We start from the raw sequence: 15,318 nt of genomic DNA, 5'->3' as shown, positions 1-15,318 counted from the left end.
AGAATTTAAAAGAATGTCTCTGAAAGCAGCCCCTGTATGTTTTCAAGCTCTCACCCGCATGAAGCCTTTTCAATTTGTTGTCCATTTCAAAGTATGTTAGAAAGCATGGCCTCAGTTGAACACAGTGGCTCAGCTGTAGTTTGGTGTGGCACTGAATAAGTGCTCTGAAAGTTTTCCAGGACCTCTGAAGTTGGTGTTCGGAGTGCTTGGTTGTTGCAATAGTGAGAGGAAGTTTCACTTCTCCAGATTTGCACAAGCCAGTTCTGGAAGCAACCCATATTTTCAGTATCTGGGGGGTGTGTGTGACATTTTTAACATGTCACAAATATTTTAGGTGCAGTAAAACCAGAACAAAATTAAGACCTGTGCCTCTTAAATATGCAATCCAATAGTAATGTATGGACTTGAAGAGAAAGGGGGCACCTCATCTCCAAATTTTGGAAAGTTGAGTATGCAGTTGGTCTCTGTGCAGTTTAAAAAAAATCCTGACTATAATGTGAGGGAGAAGAACAGATCATTTGCAACCACAGTATGCCTTAATATCTCTCTTTTGGAACCATTGCATTGTATTTTCCCACTTAAATGGGTTAAATAATATTCAGGGAAGCCCCTTAATTCTTTAGAATAGATTGTATGTTTTTCGTCAGTCTCCTGAGGCTCAGGTGCTTCTACATTATTGGTTTCTATTTATGTGCATATATGTCTTTGAGTCACAACCCATTCTGCTGTTTAAAAGATTAACTCTGAGCCCAGCTGCCTCTGCGGCTCTTTTAAAAAGCTGCTTGGGTGCATCACAGAGAAATCTAGGCCTCTCTACAGATAAGATGTCTGTTCTCGCTTTGAAATTAGTCTGTTGATCCTTCTTGCAAGTTCAAAACTTGTATTCCTATTAGTATTTTCAATGTATGGCATAGCTATATTTCTATAACTTGATTAAGGTGGTGGTCCTATTATGCGATATGCTTCTATTTTTATAGTCTGATGATTAGACAATTCCTATCCTGTGACATATGTCAATTTCTAGTATCATTAATTCTGAACTGGATCCATAGTGCTTTGGAATCTGCATACAACACTGAATTTTAGCAACAAAAAGGCCGTATTCTGCCCTCAGTACACTATTTTTCTTTTAAAAAATTATTTTATTATGACATATAGCTTGAAGCAAAGACATTGACTGTTACAGATAAAATGGAGTGTGACAGCCTACAGTATTATTATTATCTAAAAATGCAATCTTCGTATTTACTCAGGTTTAAGTTCTACTAAATTTATTGTAGCTTTCTATCATCACAGATTGTGCCCCAACAAGCAGACATTTGGTACTATTCATAAAGTAGAAAGCTGGCTTTATATTTGGTCAGATTTTGTTCATCTGTTCCATTTACTGTCTGCTTCTGCTTGATGACAGCTCTCTGAAATTTCAAACACAATGTTGTTCGTATGATTTACTGTGGACCAAACCTTGCAATATTGAAGAGCTAGAAGCTCTGGGATTCTGGAAGTAATGGTTTTAAAGTAATTTTTTCCCATCTCTGGTTGCTAGTAATGTCAGTGAGTCCACCTGGCTGCAGGCTTAATTGGTAGAAGGAGCCATTTAAACCCCCCCACCCCCCACCCCAATAATGCTCTGGACAGTTTGATGTATCGGTATCCTGGGACAAGGTAGGAAATGGAAATGGTGACTTGTAGCCACGGGACGGGGGCCAGAAGCGTGCTTCTGTTTATGTCCTTTGCCAATTCCAGAAGGTGCTCAGTGGTGGTGCTTGGCCTGCTTTTTATATTTTGTATTTTGAAGACCATATACCAAGCCTTTTACAGTGTTAGAATATGGATATCCTACTGTCCTTGGTTGATGATGTTGCATCTGATATTTAAATGTCTGATGAAGTTAAAACGCAAAAAGACTAAAAGAGGTATCTGGATATATTATGTAAACTAGAATCAGACAATCAATGCCTTTCAGTGAGGCAAAGTTCAGTCTATGCTATAAAGTAAGTTCTTTTTGTGATACCAAAGCTCTAAACCCAGCATATTATAGACGTAAGGCTAAATCAGTTATCTTGTCAGTTTCTAGATATGATTTCACAGGATACCTGTGGGCAAGACTTTGGATATGCCAGACTGCTTGATATGACAGCTATGTTTGTTTCTTTCTGCTGTGCAGAACAAAAACAACCAGATATCACGCTGCTGTGAAATTGTTCAGGATAGAAATTATCTACTGATGCAGTGACATTTTTGACAAGTATCCTCTAGGTCTTCCTTGATGAACTGGGGATACATTCTTCTTCCTTCCTGCTCCTGCTTTCAGAATATCATTTCTAAAAAGCAATGCTTAGAGCTGTTTTACACACACTGTATCAACGCTGCATTTTCCATTCCATGGAGAATTGTAGTCCATACTGGCTCCCTGATGAAGTGCTTTACCAGATTGTGCCCATACTCTGAGAGATGTCCAAAAATTAAAGGCAGCCTTTCCGCACAACATGCTCCTCCCCCAATAAGCTGGATAACAATTCACATATTCCCAAAACCACATAGGGAGATTAGGTACATGTAGGATTTGCAGTCTACCTCATCTAGGGGGAAAGAATTTGGGAGGGACAGAATTAAGGTGAATGAAATGGCCATTATGACAGTCTGAAACCCAAGATTCATACTATACTGTGAAATCGTTGTATCACAGCATACATCAGCACATGAATGGGATGCAAACATGTGGAAATTTTGTGCTTTTGATGCTTTAGTGGTTGAAGCTGGCTTACTGCCTATACAGTAACTTATGAACGATATGGCTAAGGTCCAAACTATCTGAAAAACCGTATCTCCCTGTATGTGTACTAAGATCCTCAGGGGAGTGTCTTTTCTTGATCCCACCACGCTCACAAGCATATCTGGTGGGGACTGAGAGAGAGCTTATGTGTGTTTATACTGCCTTGGGTCCCCAGTGGGAGAGAATGAATGAATAAATAAATGAAACCACATGCCATGGAAGAAACCTCTGCTTCTAGCAACAAAGACCAAGCCAGGAGCACCTCACGCTTTGCAAACCTGTTTTATCAGAAGGAGTAAACAGAGCTTTGGGGGGGGGGTAACTATAACTCTGAAGTTCCCTAGCATGACTAGAAAGTTATAGTCCAAAAAGTAATTTTTCTAAGTATAACTCCATCTGGAACTGAATAAGATCTGCTTTCCTATGTCTTCCATTTTCTACCACTAGCATCAACATGAATGCGGTAAATTTATCTCTCAGTTATTTGGGTTGTGGGAATGGGATGATGTGTTAGGTCATGTCTGACTAAGAACTGAGCCAGGGGAATTACTTTTTTCCTGAAAGAAACAACTTCGTGTTGTATTAATATTGTTGTTTTATTTTATTTTAATATTGTTGTTAGCAACCCAGAATAGACTTCAATCTAAATGGGTGGGATAGTAAATAAATCTCCCAACTCCTTTATTCCAGTGCCGCCTCCCAGACATCACCAATGTTTTGGGAGGCTATAACAGACTCATGTGCAGCAAAAAAAACAAAAAACAAAAAAACAAAAAACAAAAAAAACCCTTAATGAACCTAAACAGACTCTTGACCTTCTTCCCAGAGTCAGAGGGGAGGAAGTCCAGGAAACACTAATCTCAGAAGATACAGGCTTATGCAGCCTCCTCCCGCTCCCCCCCCCAATCAACAGAGCATAAGATTTCCAGATCCATAAGACCAAGGCTTTCCAGCCATCACTGGCATCTTTGGGGTTAAAGGGCTCCTCGGGTATAGGGAATCTTTAACACTGAGCTAGACTAATTTAATCTTAACCAGTTCCCTATAGAGTCATGCCCCACTTAACGATTACCCCGTATAACAACGAATCCGCTTCACGACAATGTTTTTGCGATCGCAATTGCAATCGCAAAATGATGCTTTAATGGGTTTTTTTCGCTTTACAATGATCGGTTCCCTGCTTCGGGAACCGATTCTTCGCATTACGACAATCAAAACAGCTGATCGTTGGGTTTTCAAAATGGCCACCGGCTGCTCAAAATGGCTCCCCACTGTGGTTTTGGATGGATTCCGTGGTTTACAGAGAGCGAAAATAGCCGCCCCTATAGAGGATCTTCGATGGATGGTGAGTTATTCAGCCCATTGGAACGCATTGAACAGTTTTCAGTGCGTTTCAGTGGGCTTTTTTATTTCGCCTTACGACGTTTTTGCTCTACAGCGATTTCACTGGAACGAATTAACGTCGTCAAGCGAGGCAGCACTGTACCTGGATGGGGTCTGAGAGACCAGGCTGTACATATGTTTGCAGTTGTAGCCAGTCTGTTCTAGAAACAGTATGGGTCCTAGCTCAGTGTGGCCCTGATTCTTCCTCCCAGTTGTCACTGACCTGCTATCAATCCCTGAACCACAACTAATGAGCTCTGAGCTTTAGCTGCTACTCTTTGACAGCTTCAATGCATTTGGCCTTGACTTTCCCTCACAACCTTCCTCTTCCACTGTGGCAATTATCTAACTACTTCACTATACTTCAGCTCAGCTTCTCATCTCCACGTTTCTTGTTCTGAACATCTGGAAAGCTTCTCCTTTCCATTTCTTAAGTTTCACAGTTGGTTTTTGTTTGTTCCTAATTTTAACCTTCACTTCCATATTTGTCCTTGTCAGGTATTACCGTATGTCAACAGCTTTCAGTGAACTCCTTGATAACATTTGAATGAACAGATTGTGTGGTTGCCCTTGAGTAGGGCACTTTAGAAATGTGTGGCCCCAAAGTTATTTAAAAAGACCTAAAACACCCTCTAACTCACTTAAAATACTTGTATAGAAGATGGTAGACGATGAGCATGAAGCTTGTTGTCTTTCCATACAATAGCTAAGCCATAATTGCATGACTGATAAAGTAGATAGTACTTATAAATACTGTTTTATATATTCTAAAAATACAATAGATAACTACTGGTTTAGATATGAACTATAATTTTGGAAGAACCATGGGAGGTGCTAGGCAACAACAAAAAATTACAAATGCTCTCTGGCAGCGCCACTGCCAGCTTTCTTTTAATATATCTTTGAGAGAGGGTGGTGGCAGCACTAAGAGTAACATGTTGCTGTGTAACAGGGTGGATAAAAATAAAACTTTTAAAAAATCAAATTGATTTAACTCAAATCAACCCTGCTCAGAACCATCTTTAGTCAAATCCTGAATATTGTGGGGGAGCTGTAGTTATTTGTTGGCCCCGATCAAAGTAGTCAGTCCCATTCTAGTGTGGATTTGTGCTGGGCTGGCTTACTTTAGAAACATTTGGGATTTAAAAAAAGAAGAAGAAGCAGAGAAAAATGAGGAAAGGGGAAAGGATGAGGCAGAGAGGCTGCCTAATTTCAAATAAAGAGGATGTTGAGATGACATAGGAGATGATTGGAGGTGGGGAGGGAGCTGGGCTATGCTGACTTAGAGGTTCACTTCCCCGACATTTTTCAGTCACTGACAGTTTAGGGAGAATCTCTTGATGAGGTCACATGCTTTTTTCATTAGGCTAGGGTAGGTCCTCAATTTTTTAGACTTAGTTTTGCTGTGATGTACTTTAGAACTGAGCATGCCAGGGCTATTCTTCCCGGTGGCCAGAGAAGCCTCACCTTGAACTATGGCATTCCACAGAATTAAAAATGTTACAGAATTCAGTTTCCTCAACAAATTTACAAGGGGAAAATTGGGAGTTCTTGCTTACATCTTGAGCCTATATGTGAGCAGGAACCTGTCCTCCTCAGGCTTGTTATAGCTCTTGTGGAGAAAGTCACCAGAGAGATGACTGCTTGAAACAGTGGTTCCCAACTTTGAAACCCCTGATGTTCTTGGACTACAACTCCCAGATATTCTAGCTAGCATAGCTAGTGGTGAAGGCTTCTTTTTCAGTCCAAAAGCATCTTGGGATCCAAGCTTGGAAATCACTTGGTTAGAAGAAGCAAAGCCTTGCATGTGGCTTGACTACTTTGTAGCTGCCTTGTTCCAAAATCTGGAGAAAGTCTGCCACCTTTCTAAATTCGATATCAGTGAGTAATCCACCCTGTCCACCAAACAAAAGTTTGTGTGTCCCTGTGCAAGTGAATGGAAGTTCTGGGAAATTGGAAATCCAAATAAAAAATACAGATTCAATCAAGGTAGCTTAGATTGTTCCAGATTGAATAAGGTCCTGATTGGAAGTGCTGAATCAGCACTTGGATTGATCAGGAAATCTTTGCACAATCCTACTACGTATGTAATATTAGTGTGACAGGTTGTGAACAGATACAATGTTATAATGAATGCTCAGGGGATGGCAAAATGACCAGATAGGTGGGGTATAAATGGAATGAATGAATGAATGAATGAATGAATGAATGAATGAATGAATGAATGAATGAATGAATGAATGAATGAATGAATGAATGAATGAATGAATGAATAGTTCCAGTGCCTTGTAAAAATTACTGAAATTTAAGTGTATTTGGAACTTGAGAACTAACAGTTCTGGGGCAGTGACATGCCCGGCTGGTTCTCCTCATGAGAGTTCACACAATTACACTCTCTAAAGAGAATCCAAAAATGCAGGCAGCTGTGTTGATCTATATTAACATACCAGTTTGGGGCAGTTTTCATCTACATCAAGAGCAGGTCTTTTGTAAAAGGAATGGGTCAATTGCTCATTCAGAACCAAGCCACCCCACATTATGTTGCTTTGCAACTGGGATAGCTTGCAGCAATTGTTGCTCAGAAAATCAGTTTTTTTTCTCCTCCCCCAGCACCTGCCATGAGAATTGCAGCTGATCTGAGAGGGAAGAAAAAAGACTGAAGCCTGGGTGGTAAATGACATTGTCATTTCCAGCTAATTAAAACATCTTGATGTCCGGACCCTCTGCCTTCTACCTTTGCTCTGTAACACTGATTGAAATAAGGTTGTTGTTCTTTCACCATTTATCTCTGTTATTGATTATGGTGGCGACAGTGATCATGATTTAAAATTAGGGTCATCTGAACAACGGACAACACAGACACAAAATCAACTAAAACATAAAATGTGCCTCTGGCTACATAACGTAAGCCTGCTCACCCTGTTGGTCTTGCGTGAAAATAAAAAACTGTGATTGCAGTAGAAATCCTGCAAATTGCTCAAATCTCCACATCCAATATCAGGGATGTTGGCAAGTCTTTGGGTCCAAGTTGCAAGTCCGAGTCTTTTGGCACCAAGTCCTGAGACCCAAGTCTGAGTCTCTATTAAAAACAAGCTTTTTCCCCCCAGAAAAAAAGGAAGGGATAAGTGGTTTCCAAGGCATGAGTTGGGTCTGAATCATAAAAAAAAAAAAAAACTGAGCCAAGTCCCAGTTGAATCACCAGTGAGACTTAAATCCACCTTGACAGTGAGTCCCATGACTTACGTCCCCACCCCTTTCCGATACTGTAGTCATACTACTGCTTAGGTCTTTTACAGTAAAACCCCCCAAAAACTATCTGAAGAGGCATTATGTCCATGTTCTGCTGCTGGAAGCTTCAACAGTATAAAACTCCCAGTGGTAAGGTTCTCCCCACCTCCATCCCACAGCGGAACATTTCCTTTTGCAAAGCAATTAAAAGAGCACAGAAAGTCAGAGGTAGTTCTTTTTCCTTCCCATTAACCTTTTCTGAGGCATTCATGCAGTTCTCCTGTGAAATGATGCCTGAGCAATCATGCCTTCAGAGTTTTGACAGAAGAGTATGATTTGTGCCTTATTTCTAGAATTTGGAAATGGCTGTGCTGGCATTGGGATTTAGAACACTATAGCCCAAAAAAGTAAATTTTCCTAGGCTCTGCCTAGATGATACTGACAAATTATGCACTATTCATGTTTCATAATAGTAGAGAGGTAGATGTTTTCCATCAGGCCTGCAGCAGGCATCAGTGGCCACTGATAGTGGAGTTTATAATGGAATTGCCTCAAGAACAAGGAATAAGGAGCTAATTGGAATGTGGGTTGGACTTTTTTGACTGAAAATCTTGCACTCCGATGAACTTTTTCTTTTAATATGAAAGAGTTTTCCCTAAGTTTTCCAGAACTTAGTGTTTAGGCAGAAACTTCTCCATTTCTAAAAATTTGTTTCACCAAATTCGGTAGTAACAACAAGGGCATGCCAAATTGCTTTAATCTAAAAGAGAGAGAGAGAGAGAGAGAACTAAGTACTGTAGTGTGAGTGATTATACTGACAGTGATAGTAAAATTGGAAGTGTCTCAATAAATTAGTGTGAGAGTATTATGCTCTCTTTCATTTAGCTTGGTAGAAAGCCACAGCATAACATACTCTGTTCACTGAGTGTGCTAAAATTAGTATATTGTATCAACAATTCTCTTTAAATTTAAATAGATAACAGAAGGAAACTACAGCCAAAATCCCACTGTAGGGATGTTATTTCGGCTAGTTGTCTCGGTACATATGAGCGAAGCATGTGCTCAGGCACACAATTGGCACACATCTAACATCTTGTAAATTAGCTACAGCAACTTGGCATTCCCTCCATGAACATCACTAGAAGGATTTTGGCCAACATTTTATTAAAATGTAGCAATACGTGCGATAGTGAAAGTAATTTAGCACATGGCTTTAAGTTTGATTGAAAACAACATTTAAATCACTTTTTCTCTGCTTAATATTTTTCCTAATGAATTATTTTCCTTCGCATATTTATTGTCTGTTTCAACATTGGAAATGTTTATTTAGTACTTATAAGGCAAATATGTGTGTTAAATTAGATTGTGTTTTGTTTAGGTCACATGGTGAGCAAAGAACAGACAGAAAGCTGTAACCTGTTTCCCCGTATATGTTTTTTTTATTTGAAAAGGGCCTTCTTGCTTTCTAAGGAGGAGTAGAAGGGCAATTCTGTCACATTTGGGAGAGAATACTTGACCAAGTTCAAGTCTAGGACCTTTTTTCAAAACTGACTTCTGATTTTGAAACAAAAGTCTTCACCAGTCTAAGAGATGTATATCAGTATGACAGAAGTGTCCTTCTCCTCTGTATTTTGAGGAATCTGAAAGTCAACAAAGTGCTTATGCCAGCTCTCTGGGGTATGGGGGTCATGTGTAGCCTCTGGACCTCTGAATCATGTAACCCCAGCTGTACAACCCCATCAAAGATTTTTCTGGAGGACTCTTGCCATGGCTAATTAGAGACACATATTGCATAATGTCATAAGATATACTTTAGCAATATTACTGTTTTTACCTATAGTGTGAAGATAAAGAATATAAATACATTATTTTTTTAAAAAATAAATTTTAATCCATGAATGAGAGGTCAATATATAACACTAGAAATAATTAGATTTCATACATTAATGATTGCTGTTGCTAAGGCATAAGAATTGCCTTGTTTTGTCTGATCAATGTGTGCTATTCTTCAGAATCCAAAAGCAAAGTCCAGTCTTACATTATGTCTTAGCTGAGTATGGCTAACTTTGCGGTTTGTATGACAATACATTTATATATAGTGTTCTATAAGTAGTAAAACAAAAGGATTTCCCTCACCCCTTGATTGTGAAAAAGGTGCTATTAAGCTTTTGTGAAGTAGGAAGAATCTGCTACCATGGTTACAGTTATTCACATTATAAGTTGTATGGGGGGGATCTTTCAGCAAGATTTCTCATGCATGCTATGATCTTGGCTGCTGTGGGTATATTTCTGTCAGGCTCAACAACAGACATCTACAGATGTCCATCAACAAAACAACCATCATATAAAGTACCACAATTCTCTTTTATGTCAGTTACCTGCTGGGGCAAGTAATTTCCCAAATGAATTCTTCTCCATTCATACTATTTTTTTTAAATACTGTTGGCTTTTTTGCCACATCAATATGAATCATATATTGTTTTCTCTTGGTTTCTTATGTCATTGCTATGATATACAGTGGTGCCTCGCTAGACGATGATAATCCGTTCCACTGAAATCGCTGTTTAGCAAAATCATTGTCTAGCGAAAAGCATTTCCCCATTGGAATGCATTGAAACCTGTTTAATGTGTTCCAATGGGGAAGAATCGTTGTCTAGTGAAGATCGGCCATAGGAAAGCCGCTTTGCAAACCATTGATTAGCTGTTTAAATAGCTGTCTTGCGAAGCTTAGGTCCTGAAAACACACATTTTGCGAGCGTGGAGGGAACTGTCAAAATCGTTGTCCAGCGAAAATCAGTTTGCGAACCAGGGACCAAACATTGTTCAGCGAAATTCCCCCATAGGAATCACTGTTTTGCAAATTGCTATAGCAATCGCAAAAAGTCAATGTCTAGCAAAAAAAAACTGTCATGCGGGGTAACTGTCTAGCGAGGCACCACTGTACACTAATTCAGAGGAAGGATAAAATGAATTCACAGAGTGTTGACACTTGTACAAACTATATGGATAAATTGCTGGGCAGCCACTCAAGACAGATTATCTAACCAATACCTTTTCTAGGAAATAGAATAGCCAGAGCCATCTAGACACCCAAAGAAGACTAGGGGCCGACTGGTCATTGAAGTGCCCAGACTGCTTCTCTTCCCAGTTACAACATGTTGATTTCATATTAAAATAGTATCATAAAGGAGGAAGGGGGAGTGCCAACACAGCTATTTAACCTCCTGCCCAGCACACACACACACACACACACACACACACACACACACACACACACACACACACACACACACACACACACACACACACACACATTATTAGCCACTATTGATATGGCCCATTTCATGTTTGCATCTCAAGGCAACAGCTCTTGCCAAAGGGCCAGGGATATCCCATGCCCTATGCTTGGGAGAATTACTGCTGGGTCTTTAGCTCCCAGAAGGTCCCACTCAGCATAGCCACGCTGGCTGGAGTTCCTGAGAATTATAGTCCAAAAGTAATCTATGTTGAGAATGAATAGCTCCCTTACTGTTAGCTGGTTGGGTGGAAAAAGCTTTTTATAGCATAACGCACATGTAACAGTACTTCAAAAAGGGTAGGTGAGAGTCATATACTCATTAGGTGGTCCTAAGCAAACCTTCAGGTTTCCTGTCGTTTCTGAACTGATGCATTGGATCCAGACTTTATCATGTTTTTAAAAAGTAGATCTACTGTCTATTTTAGAGTAAACACATTGAAATCAGTGGAACTCAAGTTAGTCATGAGTTACTTATGTCCTATTGGTTAAAATGTGTTTATTCTGCATATGAAAATTATCAGTCCAATGAAGAGCAAAGTGATATGAAATACACAAAACCATTGTATAATACATGTAATTATAATAGCACCTGTCAGAATAGGTTCTCTGAAGTTTGCTCACAAATGAAAGATAAAATGTATGTTATTTTATTTAAAAACACAATAGTCAAAGCATAACTGGTACTAAACATCAGGATGAAGTAGTACATTCTCTAGAGCAGTGGTCCCCAACCTTGGGCCTCCAGATGTTCTTGGACTTCAACTCCCAGAAATCCTGGCCAACAAAGGTGATGGTGAAGATTTCTGGGAGTTGTAGTCCAAGAACATCTGGAGGCCCAAGGTTGGGGACCACTGCTCTAAAGCACATATAGAGGCTTGAGGTTGAATAATCTAGCTTTACAGATATCAGTTGGGAGAGTATTCCATATAGTAGAGCCAACACTGTGTAGGTTCTGTACCTAATATTGCCTAGTGCCCAATGCTTGTTGTACAGTATTTGCATTTTCAGTAAATCTGCTTTCTTGTGTTTTAAAAATCATTCATTACTCTTCATCAATGTTTAGATGGTAGCCGTGACTATCAATTATACTGCTAATTGTCATCAAACTGTGTTGCGGAAGATGTGAATTCTTGACTTGTTACAGAATGAGTTTAATTGTCCTGTTCTGTTTTTTCCTCCCCCTTCTGTCTCTTAGATGTTCCTTTTGAGTGTCAAGAATGAAATTGAAATACATTTTGGGGTGCGGTGATTCTTGCCTTTCTCGTCGATGTCTTCCTGTCTCTTTGACGGTTTTATAATTAAACTGATTCAGAAGAAACTCTCTTCAAGACCATGACTGAAGAAAAGAATCTTGGCGCGTCTCAGAAAGTTTTGTCTCCTTCAAGAAGTACCAGCAGCTGCTCTTCTAAACAGGGAAGCAGACAGGTAAATATAATGGTTTGTTTTGTTTTCTCTTTGTTAAAAAGCATTCTGATTTGTGAAGAATCTGAGCCCAAGATATATTGCTAGATACTTTGCTTTGTGTCTTTTTTCTTCTTTGTTCTGGGTTTTCAAGATAAATCCGTTTGACCAAATTAGTGCAGAGATTATTGGAATAACAGTATATGGATGGTAATGGCAGTGGTTCCACTCATTGCAGTTTCATTGGACGGTCTTGATCTGCATTTTTATTGACTTTTTCATTCTCAAGATTATATGTTATTTGGTAAAGATATTGCAAGATATTTTTGTTTTAAGGACCAAAATTTCACCAAAATCTTGCATTTTATAGCAGTGTCTGAAATGTACTGTTTTTTAAAAAGACTATTGTGCAACCTGATCTTCTGTGGATATATACTCCAGCGTACTTATGATAAACCTCAGAAGTGACAAAGACTTCTCTGCCTTCAAAGATCTTTGTAGGTTAACTATTTGGAAATATAACAATGCCTCATTTCTAGGTATTTTTATTATCAGTGCCTCTTTCTCCCTGAGTAATCCATTTCTTTGACAAGTGTGCTATAAGTGTGCACTTGATATAGTGGAAGCCCTAGAGAATATCAGATGCATAAAACAGATGAGAAGACCTTTTCTACAAGAAATCAACTCCAGGGTTGAGGTAGAATTTGTTTCAATTTTTTGGCAGTAATTTACCGACGTTCACACATTTCTTCAGGGCTTTGGGTGCTTTGTGTGAAAGTGTGGGTTCAAACATATATTTATTCAACTACATTAGCTCTGGATAATGAATGTTGTTCACTTCCTTTTTTCCTCCCCTGAGAGGTCCTTCATTTTTAAGATCTCTATGTTGGCCAAGTGCATTTCATACTGCTTATGGAAATTGCTGTATCTGTTAAATTTGGTTGGTGAATTTTTAGGTTGCAGAAAAATGATCATGAAGGAAAGGGAAATTGAGATATTTCCGTATCCTTAGTGTGCTTGTTTCAAAGTTGAAGGAATCTCCTGCCTCTCTTTCTGTAAACTGAATGTCAGAATTCTTGTGAACATAAAAGGTTGCCCAAGCCTTTAAAGGGACCATGCAGCAAATGGATGGACGGTTTATTCCACAGCATGCCTTTATTGTCATTTGTTCTAAAGAATGGCAGGCAGAATGCAACCTTCTGGATATTGTTGGACTGGAATGCCCGCCATTCTGTCCTTCGTCATTGGCTACACTGGGTACAATGGATAGCCCAACGATTAAATGAAGAACTGCAGTTTCCCCAGTCCTATTCCAGAAAAAGAGAGAGAGAGAGAGAGAGAGAGAGAGAGAGAGAGACTCCTTTTGGAATATGAATGTGGAGTTCCGTATTAGAATGGAAGCTAAGATTCTCACCAATGTATTACTACAACTATATAGTAATACAGTGAGATTTAAAGTAAACAAAAAACCTATTTAAAACTATTTATTGAATAAATATAATTTAAAATGTGTTCTGTACCGGAAATCTCACAACATTTTTCACTCCTAATTTAGGATCAGTTGAAGATGATAAGTAACAGTGCTGCCTTTTGTTTTCCTCTGTAGTGCTGATAGTGCTTCTCTCCCTCCCCCAATGTACTCATCTCTTTCCCGTACATATCAATTTAATTCTTAGCTCAATTTTCTGCTTTCCTGTTATCTGGCAGACTTGTCAAGAACGCTACCCAGTTTTTCACACTGTTTGTGCCGTTGATCAGATTAGGGGAAATCTGATTAGGGGAATGAAGAGGTTTAAACAGCTTCAGGGGACAAAAGGAAGCAGGGGGACATTTTGTATATGTTCAGAATATTGGTTTCTAGTATACAGGCTGGAATGTAGCTTTGCTGTCTATGTGGCTGGCACCAAAATATCACTGCGCGGTGCCAGATGTCTCATTGGTTAGATCTGCTACTAGTTCTCTTTGCACACAGTTTGTATGAAGGAGACATCACATGATTACAGCACAGTGAAGCTGTGCTCCTCCTTGTTATGCTTCTACCTCTGTTCATGGTATCAAGTATGCCTGCTGCTTGTTTTTTCTTTAGACATTACATAAGAAAATAAGAACATAAGAAGAGCCCTGCTGGATCAGGCCAAGGGCCCATCTAGTCCAGCTTCCTGTATCTCACAGTGGCCCCACCAGATGCCTCTGAGATCACATGAAACAACTAGATATCTGTCTCTTGATACCCCCCTCCCGTATCTGGCATTTTGAAGTACCTTGCTCTTAAGCCTGAAGATTATACATCCCAATCATGACTTGTAACGTGTCATGGACTTTTCCTCCAGAAGTCTGTCCAATCCCCCTTTAAAGGCATCTAGGCCAGATGCCATCACCACATCCTGTGGCAAGGAGTTCCGCAGACTAACACATGCTGGGTCAAGAAATATTTTCTTTTGTCTGTTCTCACTCTCCCAACACTCAATTTGAGTGCATGTCCCCTGGTTCTGGTACTGCATCAGAGGGAAAAGAGCTTCCCTCTATCCACTTTATCTATCCCCTGCATAATTGCATACATCTCAATCATGTCCTCCTTCAACATTCACACATTTAACATCATAATCTTCAAGGAACCTATTTACATGTAACCAGGTTCTTCTACATAGGCTTCCATGTGACTGTCATACATTTCTTTAAAGCAGGACTCTTTTGTTTGGTCCTAGATTTTCAACATTACTGAAAGGTGAAACAACAGAAAGATCATCCTTGATTAGAGAGAGATAATCTATATACCAGCCAATTAGTGAATTCACACTGCTCTTCTCTAATAAATTCACATTGTTTTCAGGTTTGGACAAAGGTGCTGTTGTTTTACTTGTGCATTGCCATTTATTTCTGATCAAAGCCTCATAAATGGAAGCCTCTGGAGAAATATCTTCCTTTGTTTCAACATGAATGCTGCAGAAGCAGAGTTTTAATTATTATCATTCATAGCTTTTGTGTTGCTTCAGATAGAGTGGGCATGTTGCCCTGTAACATAGTGGCAGAGTCCTATTGAGATTTTACTTCAGAGTAAATGAAATCATGTAAGTTGTGATAGTGAACTGCATCTAATCAATACAAGATTCTGGTCACATTCCTGGTGTACCCAGTTGTGTGCCGTGTGTACACACACAACCACCACCTCAATAGTAGAGATGGGGTTTTTCGTATATGAATACAAATATCCCCACACAGGTGGAAATAATGA

At 39.4% G+C, this 15,318-nt stretch overlaps 1 protein-coding gene across 4 annotated transcripts in view; it reads left to right on the top strand.

Annotated features, from left to right (window-relative positions):
• Positions 1-15,318, top strand: part of OSBPL3 (oxysterol binding protein like 3) — a 111,277-nt gene that overhangs the window by 33,615 nt on the left and 62,344 nt on the right. For all 4 annotated transcript variants that reach the window (XM_073003302.2, XM_073003300.2, XM_078377211.1 and 1 more), the window contains exon 2: positions 11,881-12,110. In XM_073003302.2, coding sequence (XP_072859403.2) covers positions 12,018-12,110 — 93 coding nt within the window. In that variant the 5' untranslated portion in view covers positions 11,881-12,017. The remainder of the gene's footprint in view (positions 1-11,880; positions 12,111-15,318) is intronic.

This window comes from Pogona vitticeps, chromosome 6 (genome assembly GCF_051106095.1).
Source record: "Pogona vitticeps strain Pit_001003342236 chromosome 6, PviZW2.1, whole genome shotgun sequence".
NCBI classification, from domain to species: domain Eukaryota; kingdom Metazoa; phylum Chordata; class Lepidosauria; order Squamata; family Agamidae; genus Pogona; species Pogona vitticeps.
Note: the sequence above shows the minus strand (reverse complement) of the source record. Positions and strands in the feature narration are given on the sequence as shown.